The sequence below is a fragment of the Desmodus rotundus genome, chromosome 1 (assembly GCF_022682495.2).
Source record: "Desmodus rotundus isolate HL8 chromosome 1, HLdesRot8A.1, whole genome shotgun sequence".
Lineage (NCBI taxonomy): Eukaryota > Metazoa > Chordata > Mammalia > Chiroptera > Phyllostomidae > Desmodus > Desmodus rotundus.
The window spans coordinates 9276246-9296719 of record NC_071387.1 but is presented as its reverse complement, the minus strand read 5'-3'; the positions used below and the strand labels follow the sequence as shown (position 1 = coordinate 9296719).

Below are 20474 nucleotides of genomic sequence, written 5' to 3'. Positions count from 1 at the left end.
TATGTCCTTTAGAGGAAATCATCAATAAATGTTTACAGACACCTCCCATATTACAGGTGCTGTAGTCTTAGACTCCATTCCCTACACCATTTCCAAGCTTAAGAATTCTGGTGGCAATAGTGCTTTCTGAGAGACTTTTGTTGGGCAAATATACACTCCACAAAGGAAAAGCACTGGTCTTCACAACCAAGAATACCAGCAAAAACCTAGAGAACACAAGCTATAAGAAGTGATGCTCCCTAGCTCTCAGCCACAACTCGGATCTTAGGAATTATAGGAAAGAAGGGAAAGAAAAGAACCCCCAAAAGCAGCAATGCTGTTGCATGAGGCTTTGAACTTGGAACTTTACATTTAATACTTCATTTTTCCTCCCATTTTTATTTATTAGATAAGAGATCCAATGCTCAGAGAATAGAAGTAAGTAGCCCAAGGTCCCAGAGTGGTGGAGCCCAGTGTCTGGCTGTCTCCAAAACTCATGTTCTTTCCTCTACGACATAGTATACCATATTAATAACCCCACAGTTATTGCTTGTTTCAATTTGCAATGCAGCAATTTAGCCATTTTAAATTAATCCTTGAAAAATCATCAAGAGATTAAAATGCAAATTTCAACATGGCTAGAGCTCAATAGTGACTCCATGTCAAAAATCATATAAATTGGTCCTATAAAGTTCAGATTCTCATTAGAGGAAAAGCTTGCCTGCTTCATTTCATATTTGAGCTATGAAAAATTATTTCTTTTCCTTTTTCCTCATGAATATCAAAAGTCAACTGTAGGGAGGCAGGGTGGGTGGGTAAATGGAAACAAAATGCTTTGGTTCCTTACAAACCCGGGGACCACACCTCACTTAGGAGCAGGCCTTGGGCAAGTGACCTCAGGTCTGTGAGCCTGGGTGCCTATGTGTACTATGGGGCTCACGTCTACTGTCACAGAGAAGCTGGGAGGGTTTAAATGGAGCCCTGTATGTTAGAAGCCTGGAAGATTGTTTTATCATCCCTGCTTAGAAACAAACAAAGCCAGCCTTTTACCAGTTAGCCAAGGAGGACTTAGTGGACAATAGGTCATACACAGGGTCATCAGCAGCAAAATCAGCTAAGAGGATGCATATTTTTTATATGGTGGAGGCAGAGGAGGTAGCATACAGTACAGACAGGAACTGGAGGTTGGGCTATGAAAAAAGACAGTTTTATTTTTCTCTAGACTATTTCTAATCTCAGTAATTGCAGTTTTGAAAATTAACAAGTTATCAGATTTTTCAGTTACTTAAATTTTCTTGGCCCTTAAAATTAAAAAAAAATTAAAGAGAAAAACCTAAACTAGGCAATAATGTTTACTGTAACATTATTTATAACAATAAAACATTAGAAACAATCTAAATGTCTATTAGTAGGGAAAGCACAGCTAACACACTGTGGGCATTTGCGGTAAATTATGGTAGATACTTGTCTTTTCTCTCTCCCGGTACCATGTGCCCCCTGCCCAGTGAAAAGTCATAGTAAAAGAATTTTACAAGACATAAACTCCCCCAAAATTGCAGAAAAGAGAGTAAAGGAAGAAAGATGTCAAGTTTTTGGAAGCCAGAAAGCAGATGTTGCTAAAGAAATGGTTCTCAACTTGGGTCATTTGCCACCAGGGAACATTTGGCAATGTCGGGAGACATTTTTGGTTGTCACAGCTCGGGGGGCGGGCTGCGCTCTCATCACACAGTGCCAAGCCCAGAGATGCTGCCAAACACCCAACAATGTACAAGGAGAGTCCCACACTACAGAAAATTATTTTGGCCCAAGCTGTTAAGAGTGCCAAGTGAGGTTGAAAAACTAAAGGAGAATGACTTAGTGGCCCGGAAAAGCCTGAACACTAAGACTGGGGCCAGGTAACAGGGCAGCAAGCATCAAGGCCAACCTACACCAAGGAATTCCAAAAAGGTTCAGAACCTCTGAAGCCAACGGGAAGGGTACCAATAAAATTAAGAGTAATTTCTTGCCAACATTCTCCTTTCCTGGCTCACTCAGCTAGTCAACTGGCCTTCCAGCACCCCTCTGAAAGAATAAGTATTTACTTCCTAGGGGAACTAAACCAGAAAGGCTTGGGGGACACCAGGTATAGCTGAAAATAGGGCATAAAGCACTAAAGAAAAAATGCGGGGGGTGCTAAATAAAATTATACATGCTAAACGCTGATTTGCCATGACCCACTGCCCCCACCAGCCTCCAGAAGACTGGTAACTAAGTGTACACTCCCCAGCAAGAGAAAACTGACTAGACTCCTCACCAAAAAAGATTCTGATATTGATATTTAAGAACCTCCAACCCCAAGAACCCCAAGTAGCCAGGCCTCTGATCCATTATCTACAATAACAAAACCTCGTTAACTTGATTACTTGTCATTTATAATTTGTCTGCTCTATAGACAAAAGAATTTCCTGTCTATGACTCTATAGTACAGTAGTCATGGAGAAATATACCACTTGTTCCAGTATTTTAAAAAAGTAATCAAGTTACATAACCCAAAGAACTGAAAGCTGGACTTAAACAGATGTGTGTACACCAATGTTCAGAGTGGCATTATTCACAACAGCCAAAAGGCAGAAACACCCCAAGTGTCCACTGAGTGGATAAGTAAAATGTAGTATGTTATATACATGCAATGGAATATTATTAAACCTTATAAAAGAAGGAAATTCTGACTCATGCTACAACATGGACAAACCACAAAGGCGTTATACAAGGTAAAATAACCAGACACAAAAGGACAAATATTGCATGATTCTGCTTAGATGAGGTGTCTGGAGTAGTCAGGTTCGCAGAGAAAGAAAAGAATAGTAGTTGCCAGGGCTGGGAACGAGGCAGAGAGTGGACAGCTGTGGTTTACAGGGTTGTGTAATGCGTACAGAGTTTCGGCGGGGAAAACTGAAAAGGGGCGGGAGATGGACACTGGCAATGGTTGCACAGCCGTGGGAATGTACTTACACCAATGAAACAGATACACTCAAGGATGGTTAAGATGGTAAATTTTATGTTATGTATATTTTGCCACAATTAAAAAAAGGAATCAACTTCCTAAGTGACGGTGATTCCATATTTAATTCCACACAGTACTATTTATAATCTGAGTAAAACGTCTTGAAAACATGCCCGAAGGCTAGGCTTGATACGCCATCCAGCTTGTCAGAGTGCAGACATTAACCTCGGCCCCACCAGACTCAAGTTCACAGCTCCTACGTCTTTAAGAAGTGGGAATGGGGATCTTCACCTTATACCCACAAATACTTTATTTTTTCTCTTATAAATGAATATATTTAGCAATGTAGTAGAAATATAATTCTACTTGAGTAAATCTACCCTAATAAAGAAATCTTTATATGAAAACATTTTATTCACAACAGCAAAAACTAAAAACCACTTAAATGCATAACAGTGAGGAAATAGCAAAAACTACACAGCAAATGGAATATTATGCCACCAACAAAAATGATTCTTATGCATGAAATGAAAAAATGCTTATTAGCAGGTGATTTTAATTATGTAACAAATACATTCTAAAAAGACTAGAATGAGACATCAACATGTTATTAGGTGATTGCCTTTGAGAAATATAAATAATAATCCCTCCTTGTCGTCATAGTTTCAATAATTTTCAAATATTCTCTACTTATTTTTGCCTTTATAATGCATTATTTTATAATGGAGAAAAATATATCCTTCTATTTCCTTTTTAAAATAAGTGAAAAAAACCAAAAGAGAATACAAATAATTTTTTTTCTCCCAAGTACTCACATTCTCAGGTATGCTGGGAAGTTCTCTGGTATCAGGCACAGTAAAGTAAGAATGCTAGAAAAGAAAGGCAAAAGCTACTTATTTTTGCAAAAATACGCAATAAACTCATTATTCAGAAATCAGGTAAATGATCTGAATATAATTCCTTACTCAGATGAAGAAACAGAGTTTCATTCATTGGAAATGTCTATGGAATGTTTTCTCTGGTTAATGCTGGATGAAAGCCAGATACATTAAATTACCAACCTGGTAGAAAGAGTTCTTTTCTATGAGAGATGAACTACTTTGGGAGATATAAATGAACAGCTCAAAGAAGTTAAAGGCTAAATTCCCATATGACGTTTGCAGGTTTGTGAACACGTGAAAGCTTCAGGCTTCGTAATTTATTGTTCAATGAGGCAAATGGACTCTCGGGACCAAATATCACTAGCTCCGCTCAGCAATGGTCTTTACCAACCAAACCATTTCACTTTAGCATCTGAGATTATCTCCTCTATAGGCTGCAGGCAAAATCTGCCCTGAAGGCCCAAGTAATGTTAAGGACAGCGCCAGCTGAAGGACAGCTGCACTGAGACCATTACAAGTGGTTAACAGTGGAGAATTTCTCTCCACTGTGAATGCTTTGCAAATAAGCCTCCTGACTTCTAGTGCAATCTCCAGCTCAGTGGAGTTGAAAATCTGACCTGTTCAAAGAACTTTCAAGGAGGCACTGCCATGTATGTGTCCCTGAGTTAAATGACAACAGGCTGAACTGGTGATACCTCCTCTGTGCTACTAAAGACTCAGAGGCCAATGGCAAGCAGGAATGGCAAGAGCCTGGTGCTGGTCAATTAAAGATGGGATTGTGCAAGGCCAGGAGAGGTCACATGCAGAGAAGGTTGGCTTAGCCATCGCCTGAGTTCAAACCGGGACCCCCAAGTGACATTTCAGGAAGTCCCTTGGCCCCACCACTCTTGGATAATTCAAAATAGTTGGTCTCTAGAAAAATGAGTTGTACAGCCTTCCTGAAAGACACAGGGGACAACTGCAATAATGACAATGCCAACAACAATACTATGAGCTGTTTGTAAAGATCTGTAATATTCAACAGATCTCTAATACCTGTTACATTGAAAGCTTTATGCCAAGCACTTTATGAATATCATCTCTAATTTCCATAACAAATTCTAAGGTAGACATTATCTTCACATTACAAATGGGTAATTAAGGCTTAGAGAAGTGAAGTAACTTGTTAGGGTCACACAGCTTGTAGTTGACAGAACCAGTATTGAAACCAGGCCTGGGTAATTAAGAGCTATGCTCTTTCCCCTAAAACAGGCTGTTTTACCTGTGCTTTTGATGTGCAAATTATAGCCAAAGCCACTTGAATTAAGATAATAAAATAAAAATTAAAAAAAGTTATAAAAGGATAACTTTTAAAAACCCTCTGCAAGCTTTGCACAGTGGCAGTATTGTAGCCAATGAGGTTTATCCGAGGCGCGATTGTTGCTAATTAAAAACCCTCTGCAATGCAGTATTCCAAAATTTCTGTGCCTGTGCAAAATATTACCCATGAAACATTACAATTGAGATTATGTAGCATGGAAACTAGTCAACAACTCAATTTAACGATAAGAATTAAAATTGTAAAAGTAAAATACAAGGTTAAATTTAACACCAAATGCACCAACTTCTATTCCAAATGGCTAGAAGGGAGTCCCAGGAAATGTTCAGTAATGGACGTCCACACAGGAAGGCGTTCACAGACTAATGGTTGGCACAGTGAGGGGAAGGAACAGGGACCATCGAGCTGGCCACTTAACAGCTATGTGATTTCAAGCAACTTCAATTAATAGCTCAGAATCTCAGTTTTTGAATCATAATATCTACTTCAGAACTGTTGTGAAGAATAAATGTCATATATGTGAGCGCCTAGCATTCCATAAATGGTATTTCAATAGAAAATTATTATTGCTCTCAACCACTAGTTTACATTTTATATTTTTCTCAATCACCTGTATCATACATTCAGAAATATTCTCTGTGACTAAAGCCAGAAAAAGTCCAGGATTGCCATTTTATCATTTCAGGCTGTCCAAGCTAGACAAGATTATTGCTTCAAAATCAGAAATGCCACATGGAGAAAGAATTCCTTGTGAACAAGAAAGAAAAAAAAATATGCCTTTACAGATGTGATGGGTTGTAACTAGTGAGCCAGTGCAATTCCAGACCCAAGCAGTCACCAAGCTGTCCTTTGAGATTCTGTCTTGCTCCATCGCCCATGAAATGCTGGGACCAGAGGAGGTCAGAAACATTCACCGAAACCACTGGCATGAAACAGCTGCACCCTCCCAACAGTTTCTCCTGCCCCTGCGATGGTTTGTCCTTGAGGCCTGGCAGCCACTCAGGGGAAGGAGTGGCCCTTCCTCCCCAGCAGCTGGTGACCCAGTCAGGCTACTCCACAGCTAACTGTCGGATGTCATTACAGAGTGAAGTGGTGAGATCAAGCTGCTTAGGAAAAGAGACAGAGGCACAGGCAAGGCTGCTTAGCTAGATGGTGATGACTGGGGCAGGTTTAAAGTTCTTTCTTCATCTTTTGGACAGTCTTCCTTATGTGAATTTCTGTAACCAGGTTCCTTTCCTTCCTACATTCTATTAAAATGAGCAAAAACCTCTATGAATTCCTTTTCTCCTTCCTGCTTTCCTCCCTTTATTTCAACACTTACAGCCCAGTAGAAAGAACATAAGCTTGGAATTTAGCTCCGGTATGAAAACCCCAGTCTTCTCACAGTTAACTACATAACCCTAGATGGACAAGTACAATGCCTTTTCCTCTCTAAGCCTCATCTATGAAATGAAAATGCTAACATCTATTTGTAGTTGTTTTGAACATTAGAGAGGCATACTTGGCATAAGTTAGGAACTTAGTAAATAGTAGATCTATTATTAGTTAATTATTGCTAGTTAATAATGCTTTCAACTTGATCATCACAAAAAAAATCCCTATAGGATATGCTCATTTTCTTTAAGAGGGAAAAATATCGAGATAATAATCACTAAATACTGTGTGTGGTTCTAATGAATCTGAAAGGCACAACTTTTTAAACGTTCAGACCCCACAACGTAGGGGACAGAGGCCATAAATAATCAACAGCTGGCCACAGGATGTCCCTTTGAGAATACTGATGAAGGTGGTGACAAGGTTTGACCCAGGGAATTAGAGTATTCCAGTAACTGAAATGTGGAAGCACATGTGTCACTCAGATTATGGGTAAAACTACAACTAGGACTGAAATCTCACAATTTGTAGTTCCGAGGATTTTCCACCCTAGCACACTACAGAAGGTATAACAAGTATATAAAAGAGTTCAAGGAAAGTTACTACTGTAGACTGGCCAGGAACTATGCTAGGCACTCTCCATCCCTGTCCTCGAGGGACCTACAGTCTAGTAGGGGAGACTGGAAAACAGATCATTCCAATGTGATGTGACTGAGTACTGCTAAGTGTACGGGATGCTTGGGACAAAGGAGAAAACTTTAGTTAGCCTTGGAGAGTGTCAGGGGAGGATTTCTTGGAATTAAATCCGACTTGAGTTCCGAAGGATGAGCATGGAGTACCCTAATAAATAGGGGAGAGGTGCTGTTGATGTCTCAGGGGTCAGCAAGATGAGCTTCAGCAAATGGCCTTGCACAGGAATGTGGAGGGGAGGGCCAGTCAGGGTGTGAGGCAGGGAGCCTCAGGACAGGAAGTGGTAGAGATGGGATGACAGCCAGAAAGAGAGGAGCCTAGGGACATTTGGGACCCATTGTGCATGGAATCCCAGAGAAAGGAAGAAATACAACTCCCTGGCATTCCTTGAGCCCAGAGGTCTCAAAGTACTCAGGGGTAGGGTGGGAAGGTGCAGACAACAAAAAACAATCCTGTTCCACTAGCTCCTTCTTACTATTAATAGTGAAATTGTTTCCCAGTGATCGCTAATATTCTGCCCCCACTTACCACGCTGAGATGAACAGACTCTCCTGGGTCAGGGATGGGAAGCTTGTGCAGAGTTTTGAGAAGCTCATTCCACTGACTCTCCTGAAAGAAATAAAAGGCCTCAGTAACAAAACCAAGGCTGAGCCCTTAGTTAGAGAGCTGCAGGGAGGTCTGGGCACACAGGAAGCTGGGGGCCCTCATAGATTGAGGGGCTGGGAGGTGCTGGCCCCCGAATAGAAACAGGTTGATATTTAAGTAAGGTTGGACAAAAGACACTCCTTAGGGCTCAATATAAGAGCCAAACAGAATTTCCCACACCAGTTTGACATTTTCTACTCAGTGAGACACCTACCATGACCACCTTTTATGGATCATATATCATAAGCTCTGAGCAAATCTATCCTCTTAACTCCATAGCAACAACTTTTAAATGCAAGCAATCCTAGCTTATAGGGCGGGGGTGGTGGGGAGAAATAGCAATAACACTATAGATCTTGTCTTCATCATCACTGCCCTCAATTAATTTTATTGAGCGCTCACTGGATATACAAGGCAGCCTCCAATTATGGACAGTTAAAAATGGACTGCATACAACAGCATGCAATACAGGACGGTGGCTGAACGTTTTAATTAGTGAAATGAATTACAAAGTAGAACAAACTAGTCGACTGAAAACAGATTCACCTTTAAAATGCTCAAAAGAACACCGCTTACAGAATTATCCAAAAGCCACTTCTCCCATCATGTGGAATTCTCTGTTACTATAACAGTAATAAGCTCACATTTCTACCCTTTAAAAAAATATCTATATAATCCTCACAACTACCCCACTTTATAGACGGAAAACTGAGGCTGTGAAGGGTGAAAGCAACTTGGCTCAAATCAGCCAGTTAGTAAGTTGCTCAGCCAAGAACAGAACCCTCTCCACTGCTCAACAGCTGCTTTTGGTAGTGAACTTAAAGGAAAGGAAAAGAGAGGATGAGCTCAGATTAAAAGCCTGTTTCAATCTGAACTGATAAAATGCTCAAGTTTCTCACAGAAGAGAGAAATATATTTGTGCATGTACCAACATGTTTAATTTTGCCCTGAAACAATTTCAAATTTAAAGAATAATTGTAGGACAGCACAAATATCTTAAAATTTTTCTGAACTGTTGAGTGAGCAACCGTTCACTCTCAGAATATTAGCAAATATTCTGCCCCATCATCCAAAACTACAAAGGATATTCCCCTACATAACCACATCTAATCATCAAAATCAGGAAATTAACACTGACATGACATTACCACCTAATCCTCAGAGCCCATCGAGTTCTGTCAGCTGTGCCAATCATAGCAAAATAATCCAGTTCAGAATCACAAATTGACTTTAGCTATGACTCTCTAGTTAAAGACTAGATAAAGTCAGCCTGGAACAGTTCCTATCTTTCCTAGATTTGTATGAACTTGACAATGAGACCAATCATTTCAGAGAATAACCCTCAACTGTCTGTTTTCTATTGATTCAGATTTCAATTCACCCCATTATGATAATGTTCACTTTGATCATTTGATTAATTTACCTGATGTCTCTGTTGTGAGGTTACTCAGTTTCCCTTTGTGTTTAGGCATTCTGTGGAGCAACACTTTATATAAATATCCCATTCCTCATACAACTTTTAATTTATCTGTTTACTTATTTATATTGGTATAGACACATGGTTTCCCGTTTTACTCAATGGGTTGTAATCTTTGCCATCTTACTTGTTTTGATGCTCCAATTTTCCCAGATGTGACCAGTGGGAATCCCTTGCCCCCGAGCTCATGTCTGGGTCTTTCTGACATGTCCTGTCACGTTTTGAGCACTTCCTTGCTGTTGGCACTAACAGATAGTCTAGGCTCATCTTATACTTTCCCTGCCCCACCCCTGGAATTAGACATTTCTTCAGGGAGTCCTGGCTCCTTTTGGTGGAAAGTTGGCTTACATAAGCTTATGTAGAAACCAAGATACCTACAGGTGTTCCTTGCTACTTGGATATTGCTGACCCCAGACTCTTTCAGTGGAGAGAGCCAGGGAATATATTACACAGCAAGAGCCACTCACAATACACCCATCTCCATTTGTTTCCACACCTGTCTTGTATATTGAAAGCCATGGGTTCATACTGATGGCTCTAACTCCAATTTACCATAGGAATCAGTCTACTTTCCTCCCTGTACATACTTGTAACTATACTCTACCAAAGTGAAAAAAATCTTCCGTATATTTTTCTTAACATACTCACTTATTTGTATGTAACCAATCTTTTATCAATGCCCTTAGCTCCCTATCCACCTAGATGCTCTCCTTGCCCTGTTCAAATACTGACATCCGGTGCTAGGCCACCACTGACCACCCACCTCCAACACACATGATATATCCACCCCAGGCTCCCACAGCCCAGCGCTGGGCCACTGTTGCTGCCCCGTCCCCATGTGAATCCCTCTAGATCTCACTGAGTTCCAGCATCTAGTGCCCGGCCACTGCCCCACATAAACACCACTACCCCCTCAGGCTCTAGCACACTCAGTCAGGCTGCTCTCTGGCTCTGATGCCCTCCCCACCCCTGCCATCCCTTCCATGGGACGCTCTCATTACCGTATTCAGGGTCTGATAACCACACTGGGTCAATGACCTGGACAGACACCCTCATCATGTAGCTTTGGCTCTGACACTCCATGCCAGCCGTCATGGTCACACACCACCCCCTCCACCCATTTGAAGCCCACCATGCCCAATCTTCACAAAGACTTTTGGACCTGGGGAGAAGATCCTGTATTTTTAATAAACGGTCTTTCCTCCTGCTTGAATCTAATGACCCATACCTTGCAAACAATTTAGTTAGTTGTAGGTGGACACCCTATCATCTATATCGTAATTCCTTTAACCAGAAGAAATTTAATAAAAATAGTGCCGGGTACAGGAGAAACAGACTCCGCTAAAACATGACACTGGCCTCAGGCCGGTCCTCACTGGGGCTACGGCCCAGAAGACTGGTGTGCCAGTTTCACCGGGTAGTAATCCTGTCTCCCCTATGCATAGGCTGTGCCTACCCAACCGTTCCTGTATCGCAAGGCGCAGTTTTTAAAGTCTGCTAAGTTTGTTTGTTTTAAACTGACTTGAGCATAAACATGGAAGAAAAACTGTGAGTCAATCTCTAATTCTAAGACTGTTAAGAGCCTACATATTATACAATTCTATTTACTAAATACATTTGTCAAATTTGAACGAAAACCTGAAAGTTTGACTAAAGTGATCTGTGAATCAGAAATCAAGGAGCAGACCCAAGGTGGCCCTCTGTCTCATTCATCAAAGAGTAACCCACTTCTCTGAGGACAGAATGCCTGGTACCCGAGCGTCCTTTCAGAGTGGGCGTAGTGATCCAGGGAGCCGTTTCTATTACTTAGCCCTTCTCTTTACTGTGGCCTCTGGAATACATTTGCTGGTGACTAAATCTAACTTGAAGGAAGGATTTAACCATTATATACATAATTTTTACCTTTTCTCCCAAGCAGCATTTCCCAAAGTGTGTTCAGGAAACCCTGATATCCCAAAATGTTAATATCTGCCATGGCATAAAAAGGGTTTGGGGCAAAATGAGAGGGGAAGCCCTGAGGAACACAGACTCCCCACTGTAGGACTCCTCAGGGCCTCTATTACGTGAATCTTAAGGAGACAAAAAAGAACCACAGCTGTCCCTCTCTGTGACCCCACTATTACTGAACTATGGTACATTTTTTATGGGACATTTCTCAGAACTAATGTTCTATTGAAAATATGAGGAGAAAAATTTCTGTAACATTTAATAATAATGTATGACTTTAATTTAAAAACTTAGGGCATTTACAAAAAGGAAAATATAAGTTGTAAGACATATGGAAAAATATTCAACTCACCAAAAAATCAAAGAAATACAGGTAAAACAATAAGACTTGTTCACTTGTCAAATAAACAATGGATTCAACAAACAATACTGGCAAGAGTACAGTGACTTAGTCACTCTCATACATGGCTAGTAAAGGCTGTCTTTTAAGAAACAGTACGATTCTTTTGCAAAGCTGTTCAATAAACCTTCTAAAAATGATTATGCCCACTGTCCTCATAAAGGCCCATCTGAGATTCTAGTCTTAAGGAAACGATCCAAAATGAAGAAAATGCTTTATGCCCGAAGATACTAATGGCTGTAATTATTACAAGAAGGGAAAAAAATCCCAAATAATAAAAACTCCCAACAACAGGGAAATGTTTCAGTAAATCAAGGTTCATGACATAATGCTATGCAGCCATGAAGAATGTTCACAACAGTTTTCCCAGCATGGGGAAACGCTTCGGCATTATGGTACCTGGTAAAAATGTGGGCTATGAAGGTCTAGATACAGCTGCAGCTGACCCTTGACATCCATGGAAGATACTGTAGCATACCATTTCTTCCAAAGCACAGTGAGGTATGGCTGAGCTTTGACACTAATTTTCAGACCCTTAAAAAAACACTGTAAAAGTACAACAAAGCCTTGTTGAAATGGGAACTCAGGACAGCTGGCTAGGTCACTTGCAAGTTAAGTGTTTTACTCACAAATCCCAGCTTTGCAGCATGACATGAACAATTCAAATTTGTGCCTCAGCAAAATTATAATTTAATACATGTCATGAACTTTCAGGGTTGCTTGGGATTATTAGATATTATGACTATTAACTCTGTGAATGCTAAGGATCTGTTTATTACATATTTAATTGAAAAAGTAAAGAAAGAAAAAATCCCAGGCTGCGAGCAACACTTACGGGGGTGGGGGAACAGAGAACATGTAGGAATGATTTTCCCTTCCTTCCCACTATTTTCTGAATTTCTAAAACTTCCTATAATAAGCATGCGTTACACTTTTGGTAAACATTTTGGTGAAATATAGGGCACGTATTACTTTTATAATCATAAAAGGTAAATTAAAGTTCACTCGTTAAAAAGAATAGAAGACAAATACCTGTCCTTTTGTCCTGTAATCTGCCAAGATGTTAAGTAGTTTATAAAATACTTCAAACCACGGGAGATAGCTGGGGAAGAGAAACACACGAAATATTAGTATGCAGGTCAAAAACTTTAACCAGAAGCGAATGCAAGAGTGGTACGTTTCAGTTTTTCTCTACATCCTACAGAGTCTTCCTGTCATAGTCTGTGCTGGAAACACAGACTGGTGAAATGCTAATTATTTCTGGGATTTAAAAAAATTGCCTGTAAAAGACAGAGGACTGAATGTTCATTATAAATTATTCCCATGCCTCAGAGCTAGAACAGGTTCATAGAGAAGACATTCAAAGCAGACTCTGCAATCAGGAACTATCTCTGAGTAGCCCCCAGGCCTCTCCCACCACATCCACCCTTTCCAGGAAAGCTTCTATTCAAGTTTCTCATGATTAGACACACACAGCCACACACACAGCCACACACAGCATTTCCACGGCTGGCAGCTGCAAGGTGTCCCAGAGGCCTCATTCATACTGTTACATCAAACATTCTACCTACAACACACCCCTCCATACTCACTGTGGGACGAGCACTAACTCTCTGTCCCCACTGCCCTCCACTGGGTCCTGACTATCATGCCCTGGAACTCTGACAATAGCATGGACCTCACTCTAGTCCATCTTCTGTGTTGCTCTTAGACTGGTCTTTCTAAAATGCAAATCTAATGGCACACTGGATTAAATTCCTGCAATGCATCCCATTGCTGCAAGAAGCCCACTGCAGGACTTCTTAGGATGGTGTTCGAGGTTCTCCACTGTGAGGCCCTGGACAGCCTCTCTGGCTAACTTCCCTCTTCTTGCCCACAGACGTCCTGCTCTCACTGCAGCCTCACTGTGAGTATGCGCAGACAGACTCAAGCCAGCCTGAGCTTGTCTACACTTGGCCCTTTCCTCCCTCTGAACTTTATGGTCTGATCTAGCAGATTTCTACTCATCCTCCTAATAGTACCCGAGCCCCTCCCTGCCTCTCATGCCCTGATTCCCTCTTTTCCATATGGCCCTGGGCATGTGCATACTCTTGTTATAACAGTCCACACACCATGTGGCACTCAGTGGTGTGTCTGTCTTCCCAACAGACTGTGCAAACAGAGAGGAAGGATCACATCTTTCTTCACCTCGTCTTCCCAGGGCCAAGCATGAAGCCCGGCACAGCATCAGTGCTCAGTGTGGCCTCAACAAACAAATCCAAACAAAGGCTAACAGCAAAGGTAAATTAGCGCTACAAAATTGTTGGTGAAATACATCCCCACTCCCAGGATGTTTTGTCACTTAATTTAAAAGGCTGTATTTTCCATAAGAAACATTCCGAAGTGACATCCAATAGTCACGTGAGAAGTGCTGTACCAAGCACTGGCTGCCCTGCTCACGTCCACCCTGCTGAGCAGTCAGTGTCCTTGCTGATAGAGCTGGTCTCAGAGGGAGCACCGACGCTCGCCTCCATCCTGCCAGGCGGAGGGAAATCAGCACCCTGCACAGATTACCAGCTGTGTCGCAGAGGGTAATAGATGAAGTGAGAGGCAATAGAGAGGACAGATAAAGTGCACAGTTCTCTATCACTCATGTCTGTCTGAAGCCAGCACATGCTACTGTAAAATTTAAGTAGCTTATCAGAATATACTGATAAGCAACTTAACTTTTCACTTCTATGACAGTATTATCACTTATGTTAATATGTTTCAATCAGCTCTGGCAGCTGCATATTGACTATTACAGAGCAAATGATTGCTGCTACTTTACACAGCATTCACTTTGGCAGAGCAATGGAAACATTCAAGAGGGATTAGGGAGGAGATAAATTTCTCCATTCCTATTCTGTTAAATAAACCTCAGCTGAGTTAAAAGCCATTCTAGTAGGAACAATAAATCCCCTCGGAAGAAAACTCTTGCCCAGATTAGAGGACTCTTAGTAAACAAATTCAACCAAGTGTTACAAATATTCTTTTTCCTGAAAGAATTTTCTTTCCTGAACGAAAAAAAAAATGCCACTGGTTAAATCTAGGAACTGAAAATCAGGAGTGGGGAGGTGAGTAACAAAAAGCAAGAAGAGAAAGTATTTCCTTCCAAGGAAACTGTGGCCTCAAGTAAGTAAGAGAAAAGCCGAACTCCTTTAAGGAATATATGATGAGGTGACTTGGGGCAGGCTGGATTCTCTGATCATTTAGGACTCTGTATGTATGAAAGCACTTCTGTCTGCTGGGTTCAACTGACCAACATAACTAGGGCTGGGCCTCAAGCTTCCTGTCCGCCCCCCAATGAGGATGAAGGAGATGTGGTAAAGCCGCCCAGCCCACAGCAGACAGTGCTCAGGTTCTCACACTCAGCCTTAGCCTCACCAAATCGATTCTTTTTGGCTACGCTAAAGCAGAGCCCTCAGCCATGGGAGGTTTCGTAGTTACCCTGGAAATCAGCCATTTCTCTCTCCCTTTGGCCTGACCGGACACAACTGTTCTCCACATGTTGTCCCCTGTGCACTGACAGATGAATATCTAGTGATGGCAGTGTTAAGGTCTTGAAACCAAAACCCAGCTGTCTTCTTCTTCAAAGGATCCCTCTTTTCCCCTGTTGGGAGGCCAGGGTTCACAGCTGAACTTTATCCAGCGCCGTTTCCTGTACTGCTTCATTAGTGCTGGCACAACAGCTCCACGCTGCCTGCGAGCTTGCAGGTGAGGACGTGGAGACCCTCCACTCCATCTTGTGCCTGTCTGTCATCGTGGAGTAAACATGACTTCCCAATCCCAAGACAGGAAACAAACACTCCATCATGCTGGTCCTCCCTGGATGTCTACAGGAGCTCCGAACATCTCTGGGCCAGCTCCACTTGCTACGTTTAAGCAACTGCTCGAGTCCTGACCACAAGGCATCCCTGTGTGGTGGGCTCGGACCAAGGCTGAGGCCCAAAGACAAGTACAAAAGGTCCCTGTACTCAAGTAGGCCATGGCTCATGGGGGAAAAAGAGGCACATATACAATAAAGTGCAATCGTTTGGGTCTGGAGGAGGAGCTGGGACTCTTTCCCAAACATTTTATTTAGTTTGGGTTTTTGATCAATTATAAAATTATAATGGAGCATTATCATGACCCAACCAGCAGAGCCTTGATGGGGAGAAGCCTGTTTCCTAGGCACTGGACCTGGATCCAAGCTTCTCTCACCCAACTACATCCCCGGTAACTTGCTCCTCACTCCCAGGCCTGACAGCCAAACACAGAGGCTTTTGCCTGTGTGAGGCAATAAAAAGTCTTAAACCTGAGAAGAGCGTGGGCAGCACCTGTGGTATTCCTACACACACAGCCTCGCCAAAACGGCCACCACAGGCCCTTCCTTGTAAGACGTGCAGGAGCATATTCCGGGGATAGCGCATGTAGCAAAGTGGTCTGCGGTCAAAAATCACCTGTAAGAAGCCCTTACATTGCCTCCAACATACAGTAAGGCATGGTTTGTGTACACACCAAGTAGTTGGCCTGAGCACGCTCAAATATGTCAGCTTGGTGAGCTGCTTACTCCTGAGCTGACTCAAGAACTGAGTCCAACTGAGGACAGACAAGTCACTTTCCTAATCTTACTCCACTGACTGGATTGCCAGGGTAATCATTCCACTGTAGTGTGTACACAGATGTACAACTGACCTTCTGTGATGGCACTCCACTTCAGCGTCGTGAGCATTAAAGCAGGAAACCATTAGAAATTGTAAAAAGCTCTCCCACTTCTCTTTGCTAATATTTCAGTTCAGAGCAAAGCAGGTGTGTATGTGTGATGAGGGGGCTGTGGTGGCAGAGACGGGTGGCAGGGACTGAGCAAGTTGAGGGAGGTGGCCACCTGGGAGAAACAGTCACTGGGAGCAGGGCGTTAGAGCTCGAGCGCGGAGACAGGATATCCTCTTGGAGGGGCGGCCTGGCACAGGGCGCTGGAGCCCAAGCTGGGCAAGGAGGGGTCCCTGGCAAGAGAAAGTCTGCCACACTAAAACTACACACTAAAATTTGGGGGGTTACTAGGTACTATTTTGGCAACACCTTCCAAATGGGGCATTTATATTGGACTTGCAACTTTTGGGGAAGTTTCTGTTATTGTTTCAAAATTAAAATAAAATGGGGAGTGTAAAGAGTCTCTTCTTCCATAATACCATAAAAGAGACCAACTAGCATATACAGAATGACATGAGTTGGAAAAATAAAAATTTTGAAATCATGACTGTTGGGAGGGGCATGCAATGGAGAGAGGCAATTGTGGGGGTCAGTATTCATTCACACAGAGAAGACTGTGTTCAAAGAGTGTTCTCAGTGTGAGGGAGAAAGGTTGGAAGGGATGGAGATGAAGAGTATTTAGAGGCAGAAAAAACTCATGAGCAATGGCTTATAGGCATGAACCTCCCTACCTGCTACTGGAACAGCCAGAGAGCAGGGTGTGCAGGCAATAGGGAAGGAGGTGCGGGGTGTGGAGGGCGGTGAGGGAGGCAGAAGGACCAGACTCTGGAGAGCCGCTCATAGGTCAAACCGATGGGCCTCCCCTTTATTCTGTAATCACTGGGGGACCGAAGTGACAGTTAAAAAGGAGTAACATTCTGAGCATGAGATTTCAAACCAGGTAACAAGTGACTATCTCCTCCTTATCTTAAACCTTAGCATCGCCCATTGGAACAGGGTCTTTCATTTTTCCTGGTGACTTTCTGCTGTCTGAGATCTTTTCTCAAACTCCACTTGGGTACTCAAGGGGGGGTACCCCTTCTTTTCAGACTTTCTGTCAGCAGATTTTGACAAGATTCACTGGATGGCAAAGCATCCCTTGTTAAAGGCTATTTCACATTGAATTTTTAAGTTTTCCATATTAAAACCCGAAACTTCTAAACTGAAAACAGCAGAGCAGCATGGCACATGCTGGGGAGAACAAAGACTTCAGTCAAATAACCGTGGATGAATATCAGTTCTGATACCTACTAGCTGTGACACCCTGGGAAAGCAATCTCTCCAAGACTCAGTTTCCTCTTCTATGAAAAGATATACACCACCTGACTAATGCAACTGATGTATATACACACTCAATATGGCACCTGCAATACTCTTTTGCCCCTCTCTGCCTACTGACCCTGTTGCCAACCTCAGCATTGGGAAGCTCTCTTTGATTCCTGGTGCCTGGGTCAGAGGCTCCTCCAGCACTCTATGGGGACTCCTCGTGCCCTGCAGTCATCAGAGCAGATGGGAAAGCACAAGCTGTTATAAGAAGACAATACTCACCAATGATGTGACCGCTTAAACCAGCGATTTTCAACCAGTGTGCAGGAAGAATTTTTAAAACATGCAAAACCTGACTATTTAGTTGGGGGCACTGAACTCCTTTTCCTTAGATGTCAAGTTTAAAAATGACGACAGCCAACATAACAGCTGTCCAGGGTGAATGAATCAAAATTATACCTTTTTTGATCAGATCAGCAAAAAATATATTATTTTTGGTGTGCTGCAGAACTTTAGTAATCAGTTATATGTGCCACAAGATAAAAAAGGTTGAAAATTGCTGGCTTAAACCAGTAAGCCCCCACTCAGACCCTCTGGTAGGACCTAGCGTCAACCCCTGCTCCTCTTTAGTGTCTCAGCTGGCCAAACGTCTACAATAAAATGTAAATTGACCACAGGGTAAAACTACGAACCCTTGCAAAGAATGCAGGATTTCATGAAGCCCTTGTTAAGAGATGCTGGACACCTACTCAGGGTTGAGTTAAAGTAACCAACAAATAAAGAACTAGTAGCAGCAGACCAGGTAAGGAGGGCCAAAGAGAAAAATCAAGAAAAACAAAGATGGTGGCACAAGTCACATCAACGGAAATGAATTCAATAACAAAATGTTAAAAGAAGACTTGGGGAAATCCTCACTTTTGAAAAAATGACTCATTTTATGATTATTATGCTGTGAAAGTCAAACATGAAGTGTTATGATGTCAAAAAAATTATAACCCCTCCCCTAAAAAGAAACTACTTGACTCATTATTATTTATTCTAAGAATAATGCATGGTTGGAATAAAATTTATTTTCAAAATTTAGTTTCACCTTTTTTCCCAAGATAAAACCCTAAATAAAGTCCCCTCCCCCATTTTTACTATAAAATTTTGGTCTCCACTTAAATAGAGGCATTTAATCCCAGAACAGGACAGGAGGTACTCCTGGGCTTCCTCGGCATTAAGACTCACCATAGTTTCTAACATGTGCGTGCTTGTCTTCTCCGCTAGTGTCACCTCCCCGAGAGCAAGGACCATGGCTGTGCATTGACCATTTAGTCTCAAATGTCTGCTGGCACATGTCAGACATTCAGTAAATCAGAACTTCCCTTGACAGGTGTAACTCATCTCTAGAGTTTCTACTAAGGCCATTCCCACCAGAGCTATAGAGTTAAGAGTCAACCAACTCTTGTTGGGAGGCGGGGCTCCAAATTTAGGAGGCAGCATTTTGGTTAAGAAAATAATCCAGAACTAAAAAGGATCCCTGCCAATGGATTGCTGGAGTCTGTAACACATAATTAGACTAGAATGAGAAAATATTCAAAGTAGGTTAAGACATACCCACAAACAGAAGATCTCTTGCCACGTGCCCATCCCTCCAAAACAAGTAAACCCCACCATCTGCTTTTTTGTTCCTGCTGTAAGTGCCGTGGGAATGTCACAAAACCAAGCATCCATTTTTGTTTGGCACCCATTTTAAGTGTAGGTGAGTCTTTCAAATTGCTAAGAACCCTCAAATCTGTCAGTGCATCAGGCCCCATGTTCCCCACAGGGTCGGCTCCAAACTTTTCCTCCTCCTCCCATCTCAAACCCATTCCTTCTGCCCTTCAGAAGTTACCCTTCTCTCAAAACATACCGAAGAGAAAGGCAATACCATGAGCTCTCCTCTCTTCTGCCCTCCACTTCTCATGCCTTTTCGTGGCAAGTAGGAAAGGCCCTACCTCGATCCCAACACACTGCCTTCCACAAGACATTTCTTCCCCATCACACTCAGCAACAAGCATTCCTACTTTTAAGCACTACAAACCAATCGATGTGTGTGTGGGGGTCTACGGTTCTCAAATTACAGCCTTACAAGCACCAAGGCGTACACATTTCTCCCTGTGGGAAAAGCACATCACATCTTCCTGAGCTAACCATATTAAGCTTCAATGAGCATTTCTGTGGAATTAAATAGTGAGGTGGTGTTTGCAGTCCAAACACCACACATTTCCAGACCATTCGTTTTTCCAATGTCGCAGTCAATCATATAACCACAAGTCCTCCGCATTTATTAAGACCCATCCAAAATATGGCTGGCACTCTGCAAGGTGCATGGACCCAGCCTTTGGGGAGCTCAGTTTATTGAGGAAAGCAAACATACTGGCCGATGGATTGGCACTGGGTCAGTGCTATAACAGAGGCTCATAAAGAGAAGAGAGGAGAGATTCTGGAAACTTTTCTCACAGGAAGTGACACTTTGCTGATAAATTCTACAGGGACTGCAAAGGCAGGAGACTCACCTGGGTTTGAGTATCAGCTCTGTCACTTACTAGTGGTGGCCCAAGCCATGCTTCTCCTCTCGCATGTGTGAAATGGGGTACAGCATCTACCCTCACATGGCTATTACGAGGGTGAAGCATGGGCATGTACCCACCACTGTGCATGGAACAGAGTAAGTACTGTTTTTCCCTGATAAAACTGTATTCTTATTGCTAAGAAGATCAGAAGTCAGAGGAACCTAAATA

The 20474-nt window shown here is 42.3% G+C and overlaps 1 protein-coding gene and 1 pseudogene across 5 annotated transcripts in view; one reads left to right on the top strand and one right to left on the bottom strand.

Annotated features, from left to right (window-relative positions):
* Window positions 1-20474, bottom strand: part of DENND1A (DENN domain containing 1A) — a 492157-nt gene that overhangs the window by 247852 nt on the left and 223831 nt on the right. For all 5 annotated transcript variants that reach the window (XM_053920814.2, XM_053920818.2, XM_053920816.2 and 2 more), the window contains 3 exons: window positions 12727-12796; window positions 7754-7834; window positions 3778-3831 (listed from right to left, as the gene is read on the bottom strand). In XM_053920814.2, coding sequence (XP_053776789.1) covers window positions 3778-3831; window positions 7754-7834; window positions 12727-12796 — 205 coding nt within the window. The remainder of the gene's footprint in view (window positions 1-3777; window positions 3832-7753; window positions 7835-12726; window positions 12797-20474) is intronic.
* On the top strand, window positions 5209-5322 carry LOC112306644 (U4 spliceosomal RNA; annotated as a pseudogene).